Source organism: Amphibalanus amphitrite, unplaced genomic scaffold (assembly GCF_019059575.1).
Source record: "Amphibalanus amphitrite isolate SeventyFive unplaced genomic scaffold, NRLGWU_Aamphi_draft 000680F_arrow, whole genome shotgun sequence".
Classification (NCBI taxonomy): domain Eukaryota; kingdom Metazoa; phylum Arthropoda; class Thecostraca; order Balanomorpha; family Balanidae; genus Amphibalanus; species Amphibalanus amphitrite.
Window position 1 is genome coordinate 172,407 of NW_024882174.1, and position 12,446 is coordinate 184,852.

Genomic DNA, 12,446 nt, shown 5'->3' on the forward strand with positions numbered 1-12,446 from the left:
AGCCTATGGTCACTCACCCGGTTTAGGGCCATGGGGCGATGGTGAATAAACATGGAGCACTCTGGAGCTGTAGGGGAGGGCTCGAGGGGCTACTGGCCGCCCGTCACCGCCTAATAAGCCCTGCAGGGTGGCCAATATGACGTCACTGATCATTCTATGAGGTGCTGCGCCGCCCCAGCGCATCCACTTACTTTGATAACCATTTTTTCTGAACATTCATTGATTTTGAAACAAACTTTAGCATTAAAATCAATTATCCGAAGCACTATATCCTCGAACGGTGTCGAACATTCTCTTCCCCTCTCCTCCCCTCCCGCCCCTCCCTCACTTTCCTTCCACATTTTCCCAGGCAGGTTGGGGCGAAAGTGGCGCACGCTGCAAGCACATTGCAGTGGAACCTCTGGAAAGTTTGCTGAGTGTTATTAGTATTTTTCGTAATATTGATAATCTTCTCCTCAATTTGATTGCTTCCAGCATCGTTATTGGTGAGTGCAGCTTTTAATTTATTGATTTTCCGCGTTCATAGCCATCGGCCCGCGCGCCATGTTCGTCGTTAAACATTTGGTTTATCATCGATAATTAAATGTGAATGAGCCCAAATATAATTAAAGTTTCTAAAAAATCAGATGACTGTGCTATCTGGGTTTTGTTGCCCATTAAAATCACTAAGGTGGAGATATTACAAGACTTTTGAGCTTCAAAACATATGCTTTGGATTTCAGAAGAAATTACATTTGATGCCTGCATGCATGCATACCGATACTGGATTTTACGGAGCTATATCATGAATGGTGCCTAATACTGGACATTTTATTGGTAGACACATGAACTGTGTGGTGGATTTCTTGGTGGATTTGGGAACATAGCTGTAGGGTTCAAGTGCATTTGCGTATGGTTTTGATCTTCAAGTGCGTCCTTGGCTGTTGTCTGGATTGGTATACTATGCGCCATGCGCTACCTACTAAGCAGACTTCAGGCAATAACAAGGATTCAAAGGAGGTGGTTAGGTTATGAGTTGAACATGCAGGACATTGACTTAAAGCCAGTTTTCCACCAGAAAGAATTGTCAGCTGGATATTTTATCTTATCTATTTAAGGCATAAAAGTTGCCGTAAGGTTTCAGCAGCAATGTCATAAAAGAATGTTTATGTATAAATATATAATATTGGTAAGGTTTGCTAGTACTTTTTGACATTAGTGTTCACTTTTTACATGACTGCAGTGCAGATAAAATTATTGGGCAACTCAGGCATAGAGTAATTTTGGTGATGTATCTGTTAGTACCATCCTCAAACCATCCATCCTCAATGTGATTTAAATCCAGTACCTATGCTTTGAAGTGAGCACCAAATAGGCAATGTCTAATCCTAGCTCACATCTTAAAACCTAAACTGAAACCTAAAATTGGCTTTTCATAATCTAGTATCTTGCAATGGTAAGTTTGTCTAGAATTCATATGTGAACATGTGTATGAAAAAAAAATTACATGACAAGATTTGAATTATGTTTGCCTTTAAGTCCTGATAACATTCAATTGGTTGTTAAATTAGTTTTGTGACCTCTCTCTCTCCACATTATGAAATAAGCCATAAGGATATCTATCCAAATATATTTAGTGTGTTATATGAAAATTATTGTCTGTTTATAATTCAGATGTTATACCTTCAAATCACACTGACTAAATCTAATGTGCCAGAAAATGAATAGGTATTGACACATTTGACAGAAAATTCATTATTCATGGTAATGGTATGTCCACACTGCAAATTGTGTCTTTATGGGTACCATCTTTCCTTCTCTCTATTCACATCCACTTAACTGTCCCTGAAGTTCCTGACCAATCTGGCAGTATTTAATGTATCCAAATTTAGTGAGAATGCTTGCACATGCATGCTGTCAAATTGCAATGTGTTATTGGTGCCTGTACCATAAACACAGGACTGATGAGTGATGACACACTATCTTATCTTATTTGCAGTGGAAGTTGAAATGTAGATAAAGAAGGAATTTCACAAACTCCTGACCCTCAGTTTACTGGTGCCATCATTCTTAAAATTAGGCATCATTTAGGAGTATAGTGCAGGCTGCAGACGACGACATTCATGATTGAGAGGAGGATGACATGAACCATTTGCTGCTACCTCTGTCACTGTTGTTGCTGTCGTTAGGGGTACCGTCTTACATGTGCATTATTTTTACACATGCACATTGTGTTGTCTGTTCAGGCGTGGGCCACCATGTCGCACCAGCACCGCTACAAGAACACGGGCCTGGACTCGGCCGAGATGCGCCGCCGCCGCGAGGAGGAGGGCATCCAGCTGAGGAAGCAGAAGCGTGAGCAGCAGCTCAACAAGCGCCGAAACGTGACACTGCCGGAGCTGCAGGACGACGAGGTCTCCTCCACCGGAACGGTCCGTCCCAAAAACTCACTGATTTTGAATTATGGAAAAGTGCAAGACAGTTGTTTGAAAGCTGTCAACATTTATTGTTTGTTTTCCATGCTGCCCTCTTTCTAAAGATGTATTTGTGATGCATGAATCTGTTCACGGAGAAAGATAATGCCCTCTCGCCTGCCGCCCTTCTGTGTGACTGTGTTTTCTGTCTACCCGTCAGGAGGTGCCACAGCCGACCATCACCAAGGAGATAGTAGACGCGCTGTACAGCAGCGACCTCGACCAGCAGACGGAGGCCACGCACAAGTTCCGCAAGCTGCTGAGCCGCGAGCCGAACCCGCCTATCGACGAGGTGATCCGTGCCGGCATCGTGCCGCGCTTCGTCGAGTTCCTCAAGGTGGACGACAAGCGGCTCCAGGTGAGAGGCGACGGCGAGGAGTGCCTGGAGGCTCTACTTTCCCCTGTGTCCGACTAGATATCACTGCTCTTTGCTCTTCCAGCAATCATTCAGCTGCTGTATTCAATTACATTACTTGTGGTAAAATTCCTACTTTATGGTTTGCGTGAGTTTGTCTTTAGCTTCTAAATCAGCGCGATGTAAATGTAACCACGTCATGGAGTAGTATGATGCTTATGTCGACCGCTTGCATTTATTTATTTTATTTATTTATTTATTCAAGTGATCACCAACAGGGCGGACCCCCACTGACAGGCGAAGTCAAACTAACACTATACATGATAAACAATGACATACGGGCAAACAATGCAGAGTAAACAGTAGGCAAATATTATGATAAATATAGCTAAAAATATAATGCACAAAAAATATGTGAGTTAAGATGAATCTAAAAAAACGAGCTTGTAAAAAGGCTCTATGACTTTAAAAAGATGATATATACTTCAAAACATGGGATTTAAAAGTCCCAGTGGCATCGGTAAAAAAATCTGCCCCTGGAACACTGCATAAAAACGAATTGACTAGACATGGTACCCTGTTGAATAAACCACCTGTTGAATAAAGCTTCACGGTGTTGACGCGTGCACGGGGCTCATAAAACAGTTTCTGTGTGCGGGTCGACCGAGTGGGTATGTGCAGTGCAAAGCTGTTTAATATGTGGCAACAGTCGTGTCTCCCATGAAACACGTTTCTGATGAAAATCAGATCATGCTGAATTCGACGTGAAGCCAATGACTGTATCCGGAAGTGATTTAGTAAAGCACTGTAATCCAGAGAAATGGAATGTCCGGAGTGCGTGTTTGATAAAAGCCATATTAGAAATTTGTGTTGCACTCGGTCGACCCGCACTGTGTGGGTGTCAGCCGCACCCGCCCATATCACACTGCCATATTCTAAAATCGAGCGTACACTGGAGAAGTAAGCACACAAAATTGCCTAAGTTTTTAGACATATATCCGCCTATCAATGAAGTTCATGCCGTCCGTAGTAACCGTCTGTGCGGTGACCACCGATTCCACTGTGTGATCGCTGATCCCCCCCCCCCCTCTGCCTGCCCTCAGTTCGAGGCGGCCTGGGCGCTGACCAACATCGCGTCCGGCTCGTCGGCTCAGACGCGGCGCGTGGTCGAGGCGGGCGCCGTGCCGATCCTCATCGGTCTGCTGCAGTCGCCGCACGAGGACGTGCGCGAACAGTCCGTCTGGGCGCTGGGTAACGTGGCCGGAGACTCGCCCGAGTGCCGCGACTATGTGCTCGAGCAGAAGATGCTGATGCCGCTGCTACAGTGAGTGATTCTGTCGTTGAGTAGCGCTTGTAAGCGGCGAAACTTGCAGCTGCTTCTCACGTTTTCTTATCTTTTTTAACTGCACTTTCGGGCATTATTGTTGCGGGGACTGTTTATTTGCATCGGTTTGTATGAGGAGATAGGTTAGTCGGTATCCTTCCACAGGTTTTGTGATAGCTTGTCCTTTTTTTCAAGTCTGTCTGGTATCTTTGATTAAACTGCAATTCTAAGGAGGCACTAAGTCATACCTCTGTAGGGCTATCAGCTGAGCAGCTTGTTTCATTGTCAGCCCCCACCGCCCCCAACCGTATGCTGACCGTTGGATTGTGTCTCACTTCGTCAGAATCCTGGCCAACGACTCCCAGCGTCTGACGCTGAAGAGGAACGCCGTCTGGGCGCTGAGCAACCTGTGCCGCGGCAAGAACCCGCCGGCCGACTTTGACAAGGTGTCGCCGTGCCTGCCGGTGCTGGCGCGCCTGCTGTTTGACGCCGACTGCGAGGTGCTGGCTGACACGTGCTGGGCGCTGGGCTACCTCTCCGACGGGCCCAACAACAAGATCCAGGCGGTCATCAACGCCGGCGTCTGCCGCCGCCTCATCGAGCTGCTCATGTGAGAGACTATCCGCGCCGCCGTTCGGGGGGTGGGTGGGGGGGGGGGGGTAGCGGTGAGAATCCCATAGGAGGAAAGGGGGAGAGGGTTTAGTGAACGTCTAGAGCAGTATATTGCACGGTTCGATATTGCACTGCCTCCCTATATTCAGTAATATGATTTAATTGTGTTTTTGTACTGGTTTCCACTTCCCTCTCAGTTATGAACGATGCGTGCTGCGTTGATACTGATCCCCGCTACCCTCCCCTCCGGTGAGCAGTAACAGCGAGCAGTCGGTGGTGTTTGTGTACTGTGTAGTATGTACTGACCTCCGCTACTCTCGCCCCTCTCTGAGCAGTAACGACGAGGTGGTGTATCACTGTATATGGCTGTACTGACCCCCCACTCTCCACCCTTCGCCCCTCTCTGAGCAGTAACAGCGAGCAGTCGGTGGTGAGCGCAGCGCTGCGGGCCGTCGGCAACATCGTCACCGGAGACGACATGCAGACTCAGGTGATCCTCAACTGCCAGGCGCTGCCGTGCCTGCTCTTCCTGCTCAGCTCGTCCAAGGAGAACATCCGCAAGGAGGCCTGCTGGACCATCAGCAACATCACGGCCGGCAACAAGGCGCAGATCCAGGTCCGTAACGCCGCCGCCTTCCCGGCTGGTGACGGGCGCTTCCCAACGCAGCTACTTATACCGAGACCACTTGAATATTGTGAACGTAGCAATGACATCGTAGCACGATAGCTTTGTTATGTTTTGTGTATCCGTGCGATAATTCTTTTTTCCTTTCAAGTGGTCAACTTGAAGTGGGTGTTGATAAACTGTGTGAATGTTTTTTTTTTTAGGTAGGTCAACCAGCCTGGTAAACGTCTTCATTTGCTAATGCTTCTTGTAATGCCAGACTGTTGTCAGCACACACGCGTTGCCATGCGTTCATTCGCAGCTCGTTTCTAACAACGGGTATCCCTTTCTGTCTGTACCGCCTCCGACTGATACCCCCGCGTTACCCTCGCTGTGACTGTCCATTCTGTCCCCGCCGTAGGGGACACCGGGCATCCCGTTCTGTCTGTGCCTTCCCCGACTGATATCACCGACCCCGCGTTACCCTCGCTGTGACTAACCGTCCTGTCCGCACCGCAGGAGGTGATTGACGCCAACATCTTCCCGGTGCTGATCGAGATTCTGTGGAGGGCCGACTTCCGCACGCGCAAGGAGGCCGCCTGGGCCATCACTAACGCCACCACCGGCGGCACGGCCGACCAGATCAAGTACCTGGTGCAGCAGGTGAGTGCGCCGACCGACCGTCGGCAGGGCGCCATTACGCGGGGGGGGATGGCGGGTATTGTGGATATTTCCTTATGCAACGATAGCCGTTATGCACTGTTTTAAGCTCGTAGATTGCTCGAGATCCGTCTGCAAATGCAAAATGTTCGCGAAACCCCAGTCCCATCGTCAGTTCATCCACGTTTGTCTATTCAGGTCTTTGGGTGGACTCGACTCAGTTTACCAAACTTTTGACTCTATAATCAGTCCAGTGGGGGTACCACGTTAATCCTGACCACGAGCCCGTATCTCATTGAATTTCATCTCATTGCTCTCGTTTCCTTAAACTGAGCGATCCCTGGTTGGCCTCTGGAGCCCGTCGATGTGCCCAGCTGACCGCCGTACCCCTCTGTCCTCAGAACTGCATCCCGCCGCTGTGCGAGCTGCTCACCGTGATGGACCCCAAGATCATCCAGGTGGCGCTCAACGGCCTGGTCAACATCCTCAAACTGGGGGAGGCCGAGGCCAAACAGTCGGGACAGAACCCGTACGCCGTCATGATCGAGGAGTGCTACGGTGAGTTACCGCCGCGGGACGGATACGTATGCCCGGTCATGATCCGAATGTCGCATTGCGTGCAGGCGCTGCAAGGGACACTCTGTTTTTTTTTTTTTTTTTTTTTTTGAAGGGAAGTGGGGTATGCTGGATCCGATTTTTGACTGATCGAAATGAGCTTGGAGTGCATACGTATGGTTATGTGGAGATTTGGTGCGTATCCACTATTCATATTTGGTTAGACTATTCCCTCCTCTGGTGGTGATTCGGTGGTGAAGGGTTGACAATGGTTGACGATGGTCTCTGGTATCATTGACTTGTACTATTATCCGCTGTTTTGCGCTCAAATTCTATTCCGCTAATCCACCCTCTCGCAGGTTTGGACAAGATTGAATTCCTGCAGTCGAACAAGAACCAGGAGATCTACCAGAAGGCGTTCGACATTATCGAGACGTACTTTGGCAGCGAGGAGGAGGTGGCCCAGGTGGCGCCGGCCGACTCCCACGGCGAGTACGAGTTCTCGGCGCCTAGCGACGCGCCCACCAACATCCAGTTCTAGCGGCGCCCCGCGTGCGTCCTCTAGTCAGCCGGTGGCCGCCCCCGACCGACCGACCGTGGCGCCACGCGCCACACGCAAACTGACTGTGATACACTGAGAGCAGCGCGTGCCTGACGTCCGAGTGGTGCTTGGGAGTGAGTGGCTGAGTGGGAGTGTCTGAGTGAGCGCCTGAGTGGGAGTGTCTGAGTGAGCGCCTGCGCGGACCGGGCGAGTGTGATGCGGACGAACGCGGGTACTGGCAGGCGGGACGGGCCCGCCTGTCGTCTCTCCCCCTGTGTTTGTGTGCAGTGTGCGTCTGTGGGACTGAGTGGAATACGGCCGGCCGTGACGCGCCGGGCCTGTTTTATACGTGTGTCTGCTGCGCGCGGGCCGGCGGTCTCTGGGTGAGAGAGTGTGAGCGGGGAGTGCGGTGGTGAGTGTGCGCGGGTGAGAGGGGCCCGCCGACGGGCCGAGTTGACACAGTGACGGACGGACGGACGGACCTGCGCGGCACAGCCGGGGGCTGCCGCGACCGACGCCACCCTGCCGACGTTTTACCCCCGGAGCCGAGCGGCGCGCCGGCGCCGGACCAGCGGCCGGACACGGTCCGACCGCCGGCAGCGCCGCTCCACGGTCTGATAACACAACGTCGATTTTGTTAATAATTTATGGAGATATTTGCACGATTGTAAGACTTTTCTTTGTGCCTCAATAAACGTTTAATCCATCTGTTCGCCAGATGTTTAAGCTATATTTGTTTTATGTTCTCGCATCAGTAACATTCAGCGCCTGTAAGGCTACGTGAGTTCATTCTGGTGGACGGCGTAAAATGGCTCCGCGGGTATATCGTTTCAATTCTGCGTAACTTTTCTGTGCATACTTGTTTCGGTTAAATCCGCCCACCGTGTCTACAGCATCCTGTATTGTATTCAAAGCTCTGTAGCCGTGGTAGCCTATAGTTGTATGGCTAATCGGTCTGCAAAATGGTACGGTGTTGCAGCTTGGCATTTATCTCGCGCTCTTGGAACATTGTCACCAGTGCGACTCAGTGGTAACCTTGCTGCCTCTCGGAAATGTCGCCAGCGGTTGGTGGTGTTCGAGTATGAGTGCAGAAGACTGGTGTTCTGGAAACTCACATTATCATGGTCTCCCTGGGCTGTCTGGCGCTTAAATCGTCAGTTTTTCTGACGCTAATAGAAATTGTTGCAACGTCAGTTGAGATGCCTGGGAAGTGATCTTACCGTGTTTGGCAATAATATAAAGTTCACCGATGTTAGGGATCTCGATTCGATGCGCTGCTCCGCTAGCCTTTGATTGGCCAGCCGCTCATATCAGATAGCATTTGTCACTCGCGGGTTAAGCTGACATCCCGTTCGTGATTGCGTCTCACACAATGTCTTTTTTTTGGGTTAGGCCCTTTCGGTCGATAAGACCATTGCAGAGCCGGAAGGATGATAGGAATTAGGGGGAGACATTGGTCTGGGCAGGCACCCTAGTGAGTCGCCGGGGCTGAGCCCGTCTGACACAATGTCTGAGTTCGGTTCTCGGCAGCCACCCATGCCCACAGTGTTGGGGTGTAGTGCCGGGCCTCACTCGGAGCCCAGTGCCGGTCGGCGCCGCGCCATCTGACGCCGCTCGGGGAAGTCGCAGTGGGCCGTGCGGCCACCAGGCGGGCCGGGAAGGGTTGTGTGAGCGCCAGCCCGGCCGCCGGTATCGGTGTGGGACGGGTGGCGGCGGCGGCACGCAGGGCCGTCAGTGGTGGCCGGCCGGCCGCGCGGCGCGTGTGGGACCCTCGGCCGGTGCAGAGGGAGAGAGCGGCACGCAGCCGGGAGATGACGGACACGGCGGGCGAGCCGGAGCAGTTCTGGGACGGCGCGGCGGCCGGCTTCAGCCCCGGCTACGGGGCGCAGAGCTGTCCGGAGCAGCCGGCGCCGCCGCCCACCTCCGAGCAACAACAGCAGCAGCCGGCAGCGGCGGCGGCCGGCGGCAAGGCGCGCGGCTCCAGCCGCCGGAACGCCTGGGGGCCGCACAGCTACGCCGACCTGATCACGCAGGCGATCCTCAGTACGCCGGAGCGCCGCCTCACGCTGGCCCAGGTCTACGAGTGGATGGTGGCCAACATCCCCTGGTTCAAGGATAAGGGCGACAGCACCAGTTCGGCAGGATGGAAGGTGGGTCCAGGGGACCGGGACCGCGGGCCTCAGCACAGCATACTGATGGTCCAGGGTGTGAATGCATGAGAACCGTTTGTGTGAGACTCCGTAAACCGTGAAATATGACTGTGTATTTCCTGGTCACGAAGTCGCGGTTATTCATGCTTGAACCACAGGGCTAAACTTTTTTATTGGAAAGCTGTTGAATGTTTCGTGTCGCTGCGTGCACCACTGCACCGTCTGGAATGGTGCCTTTTCGATCAGCGTTGAACTGGGATTTTCTCCGGTGAGCGTATGGCTTCGTGTACATTTATTTCCAGAACTTATAATTATGCCTACCGGGCAACACAAGCATCTTGGTATTGTTTGCATCGATCAACATGCAAATAGGTAAAGTTCGTGAAGCAGCCGGGTTGAGTTGAGATAAACAACTGCACCTGTTTATTGTATACCTAATGGTAATTCACATGTTGTCTAGTGCACTGGTCTCAGTACGGGTCAGTACAAGGCAGTCTCGTACTGGCGGTATATCTCAACTCTCGGTGAGCGTGCGCCCGACTGGTTTTGCGGCCGAGGGACCTCGATAAACGGACGCGTGCAGACTCTTCTGCTGTGATGGACAGACGCATGCCGCCGTCTCAGGTCGGAGCAGTGGCTCTGCAGTGTCCGTGGTCGCTCTTCGACCAACCAGTGCAGACGGTGATAGCGGCCAGCCGCGGTAGCCGCGCCGCTTTCACAGGAGCGGCCGGCGTCGGCGGGCTGTGATCGGGTGGCGCAGCGACTGCTACGAACGGCAGGCTCTCTTCTCCGTCTGGAATCGTTCCATTCCATCCTGGACTCCTCTGAACATCTCTCCGTTTCTCCGCTCCGTCTGGGGTCCCCTGAAGTCATCTCTCCGTCTCCAGTCTCCACTGCGTCCTGGACTACTCTGAACGTCTATCCACTCCTTCCAAATCTCTATCAGTGTTCAGTTCCCCTCACTCTTCGTCTGAACGTCTCTTCTCTCTTGGGCTCCTCAGAGCCAAGATAAATTTAATCGTACTCAAAGCGTCTCTTCACCCCATTCGGGTCTCCTCGAAGCGTCTCCTCTCTCCCTCCGTCGCTCCTCTGGAAGTTTCTCTGACCTGACTTGATGACCTGAATCCAGATCTCTGGCGCTCATCCAACCCGACCTGGCTGTGCGTACCATGGCTGACTTGACAGTTGACCTGCACCTTGTCCGCTGCGATCTAGCGCGGTTGTCGCTGGCTCCGCTATCGGCCCAGCCGGCTGGCCCAGCGCGAGCGGCCGACTTGTGACCGGCCCCGACCCTACCCGGGTGTGCGGTGCCGCCGGCACTTGGCTGTGACCACGCGCCGCCCAAGGTAGCGTTTTTCTGGCCGGAGGCACTCTCACTCTCTGGCGGGAGCGGGTCGGCAACGCACTGCGCCGGTACTCACTCACTGCGCACAGGAGGCAAAAACGCCGCTCGGCTCGATGAATGGAGCCGGCGCGGCGCCGCGCTGAGCCGCTTTTTACGGCAGCGCCGCGCGCGCGCGACCCGCTTCCGCGAGCGCCGCCGAAAGAAAGCGTCAAAACGCGCCCGGTAAAAAACGGACCACCGACAGGTGTAAGAGCCTTGCACAGCCGGAATGGAATCTGCTCGGACAGTGTCTATTTATAGGGGGTTTCGAAGTCTCGTAGACATAACTGGAGACATCAACTCTCCGGGGAAAAGCCTTTAACCAGCTATCTGTGTTTCGAACTGAGATTGACTCCTAGGTAAGTAAAGAGATATCGAATGCTCATTGTTGGATGCTTGGGACGTTGATGGTACGGCTCTCCAGGATCTCGGCTCGCTGGTCAGCGCCGCAGTGTCTGTTTCACTCCTGCTGCTACGGACCTCGCCCGCCTCTTGGTCAGCGCTGCAGCGGCGGTCTCGCCCTCGGTGTCGGCTGGGAGCCCAATCGGCCCTGTATGTGCTCATCCGTCAGTCAGTCCCATCTGTCCGCCGCTGGCTGCAATGCGAGGGCGTTCTGCATGCTGTCAGGTCTGCGGCGGGCGTTTTTGTCGCCGGCGGCGAGCATCTCGCGCCAAGGTCGGCCTTGCCAGATCCTCCCTCTCTCGGCCGTGGTGCCAACAGCCGCCACCGCCGCCGCCGCCGTCCCAGCCCACGCCTCCTTGCAACACTACACAGCCCTCCCCTCGGCAGTCCCACTCGCCCTGTACCTAATATATTCCCCTCACATGCCCCCTCCCGTGGTCGGTTTTCGATCCTACAGGTTCCTTCTTTTCCGACCGTCTTTTCGCAGCTCCGTTCTCGTCCTTGGCCGTCTCTTCTTTACATACTTGTTACAGCAATCCCTTCTTTTCTTACCCTGCCTTAGCCATTGATGCTTCCTTCCTCCCTTCCTTACAATTCCCATGTCTTTTCTCACAATCTCCTCCGGCTCCATTTATAGTTATCGTTCTGTGGCCGTCTAGGGATGCGCCGCCTCTGTCCATCAGAGGATATGAATAGCTGCACGAGACCTGTCAGTATTGGTGTGTGTGTTCAGCATGCCCCCCGAACCGAGTCGGCAGGGCCCGCTGCCCCTCTGTCCGCTTGCTGCGCGGCTGACGCGACGTCGCCGCGTCCCTTTTGTCACAGCGCGGTCAGGGCCAGACTCGCCTTCCGGGTCCGGTCCCGTCTTCTGACGCGGTCCTCGGGGAGGTCACGGCGGGTGCTCGGGTTCCGGACACGGGACTGGTGCAGATAGTGCCATCGATGCCGTTTAATACGGACGCCTGCGATCTGAAGTAACCAATGTTACGTTTTGTTTTTATGCGCGTAATGCGTATTATATTGTGTACCTATGCATTGAAGGTCGAGCCAGAATAAGTATTCACAAATACAAAAAATGCGGAACTTTTAAATATGAGGGCGAACGGAATTTGAAAAAAAAATGTGACAAACATTTGATTACCTACTGAACCCTTGGCTTTGAACGCGCTATGCTTATCCAAGTTACAGCTAATGTTGTACTTATGTTATGCTAATGTTAATCATGTTTTAAATTGGTTCGCGTCAGTAGGCAGAGCACGACTATCGGCAACTTGTAGTTTGCTTGTAGGTATGTCCGATTAAGCGCAATCTTCTCGTACATACACTGTAACTTGTAGGTACATACACCGAGAATGCGGTCACATGCAGACCGGCTGACCACACACGTCATGTATCGTCTCGCTGGG

The 12,446-nt window shown here is 52.8% G+C and overlaps 2 protein-coding genes across 3 annotated transcripts in view; both read left to right on the forward strand.

Annotated features, from left to right (window-relative positions):
- Positions 1 to 189: 189 nt before the first annotated feature.
- On the forward strand, positions 190 to 7,816 carry LOC122364515 (importin subunit alpha-6-like). The gene is made up of 9 exons (XM_043334947.1): positions 190 to 485; positions 2,226 to 2,411; positions 2,614 to 2,811; positions 3,912 to 4,132; positions 4,476 to 4,742; positions 5,156 to 5,360; positions 5,868 to 6,011; positions 6,410 to 6,566; positions 6,923 to 7,816. Exons 2-9 carry the CDS (start codon positions 2,238 to 2,240, stop codon positions 7,102 to 7,104), a joined length of 1,548 nt encoding a protein of 515 aa, XP_043190882.1. The 5' UTR covers positions 190 to 485; positions 2,226 to 2,237; the 3' UTR covers positions 7,105 to 7,816.
- A 1,010-nt stretch (positions 7,817 to 8,826) lies between these two features.
- LOC122364500 (forkhead box protein O6-like) overlaps positions 8,827 to 12,446 on the forward strand; it is a 31,633-nt gene continuing 28,013 nt past the window's right edge. For both annotated transcript variants that reach the window (XM_043334919.1, XM_043334920.1), the window contains exon 1: positions 8,827 to 9,254. In XM_043334919.1, coding sequence (XP_043190854.1) covers positions 8,916 to 9,254 — 339 coding nt within the window. In that variant the 5' untranslated portion in view covers positions 8,827 to 8,915. The remainder of the gene's footprint in view (positions 9,255 to 12,446) is intronic.

Bases quoted from the DNA above. Each gene is read 5' to 3' on its own strand.
- LOC122364515 (XM_043334947.1), top strand. From the start codon at position 2,238: ATGTCGCACCAGCACCGCTACAAGAACACGGGCCTGGACTCGGCCGAG. The intron at 4,743-5,155 runs GTGAGAGACTAT...CTCTCTGAGCAG, and splicing joins CGCCTCATCGAGCTGCTCAT to TAACAGCGAGCAGTCGGTGG. The intron at 5,361-5,867 runs GTCCGTAACGCC...TCCGCACCGCAG, and splicing joins GCAACAAGGCGCAGATCCAG to GAGGTGATTGACGCCAACAT.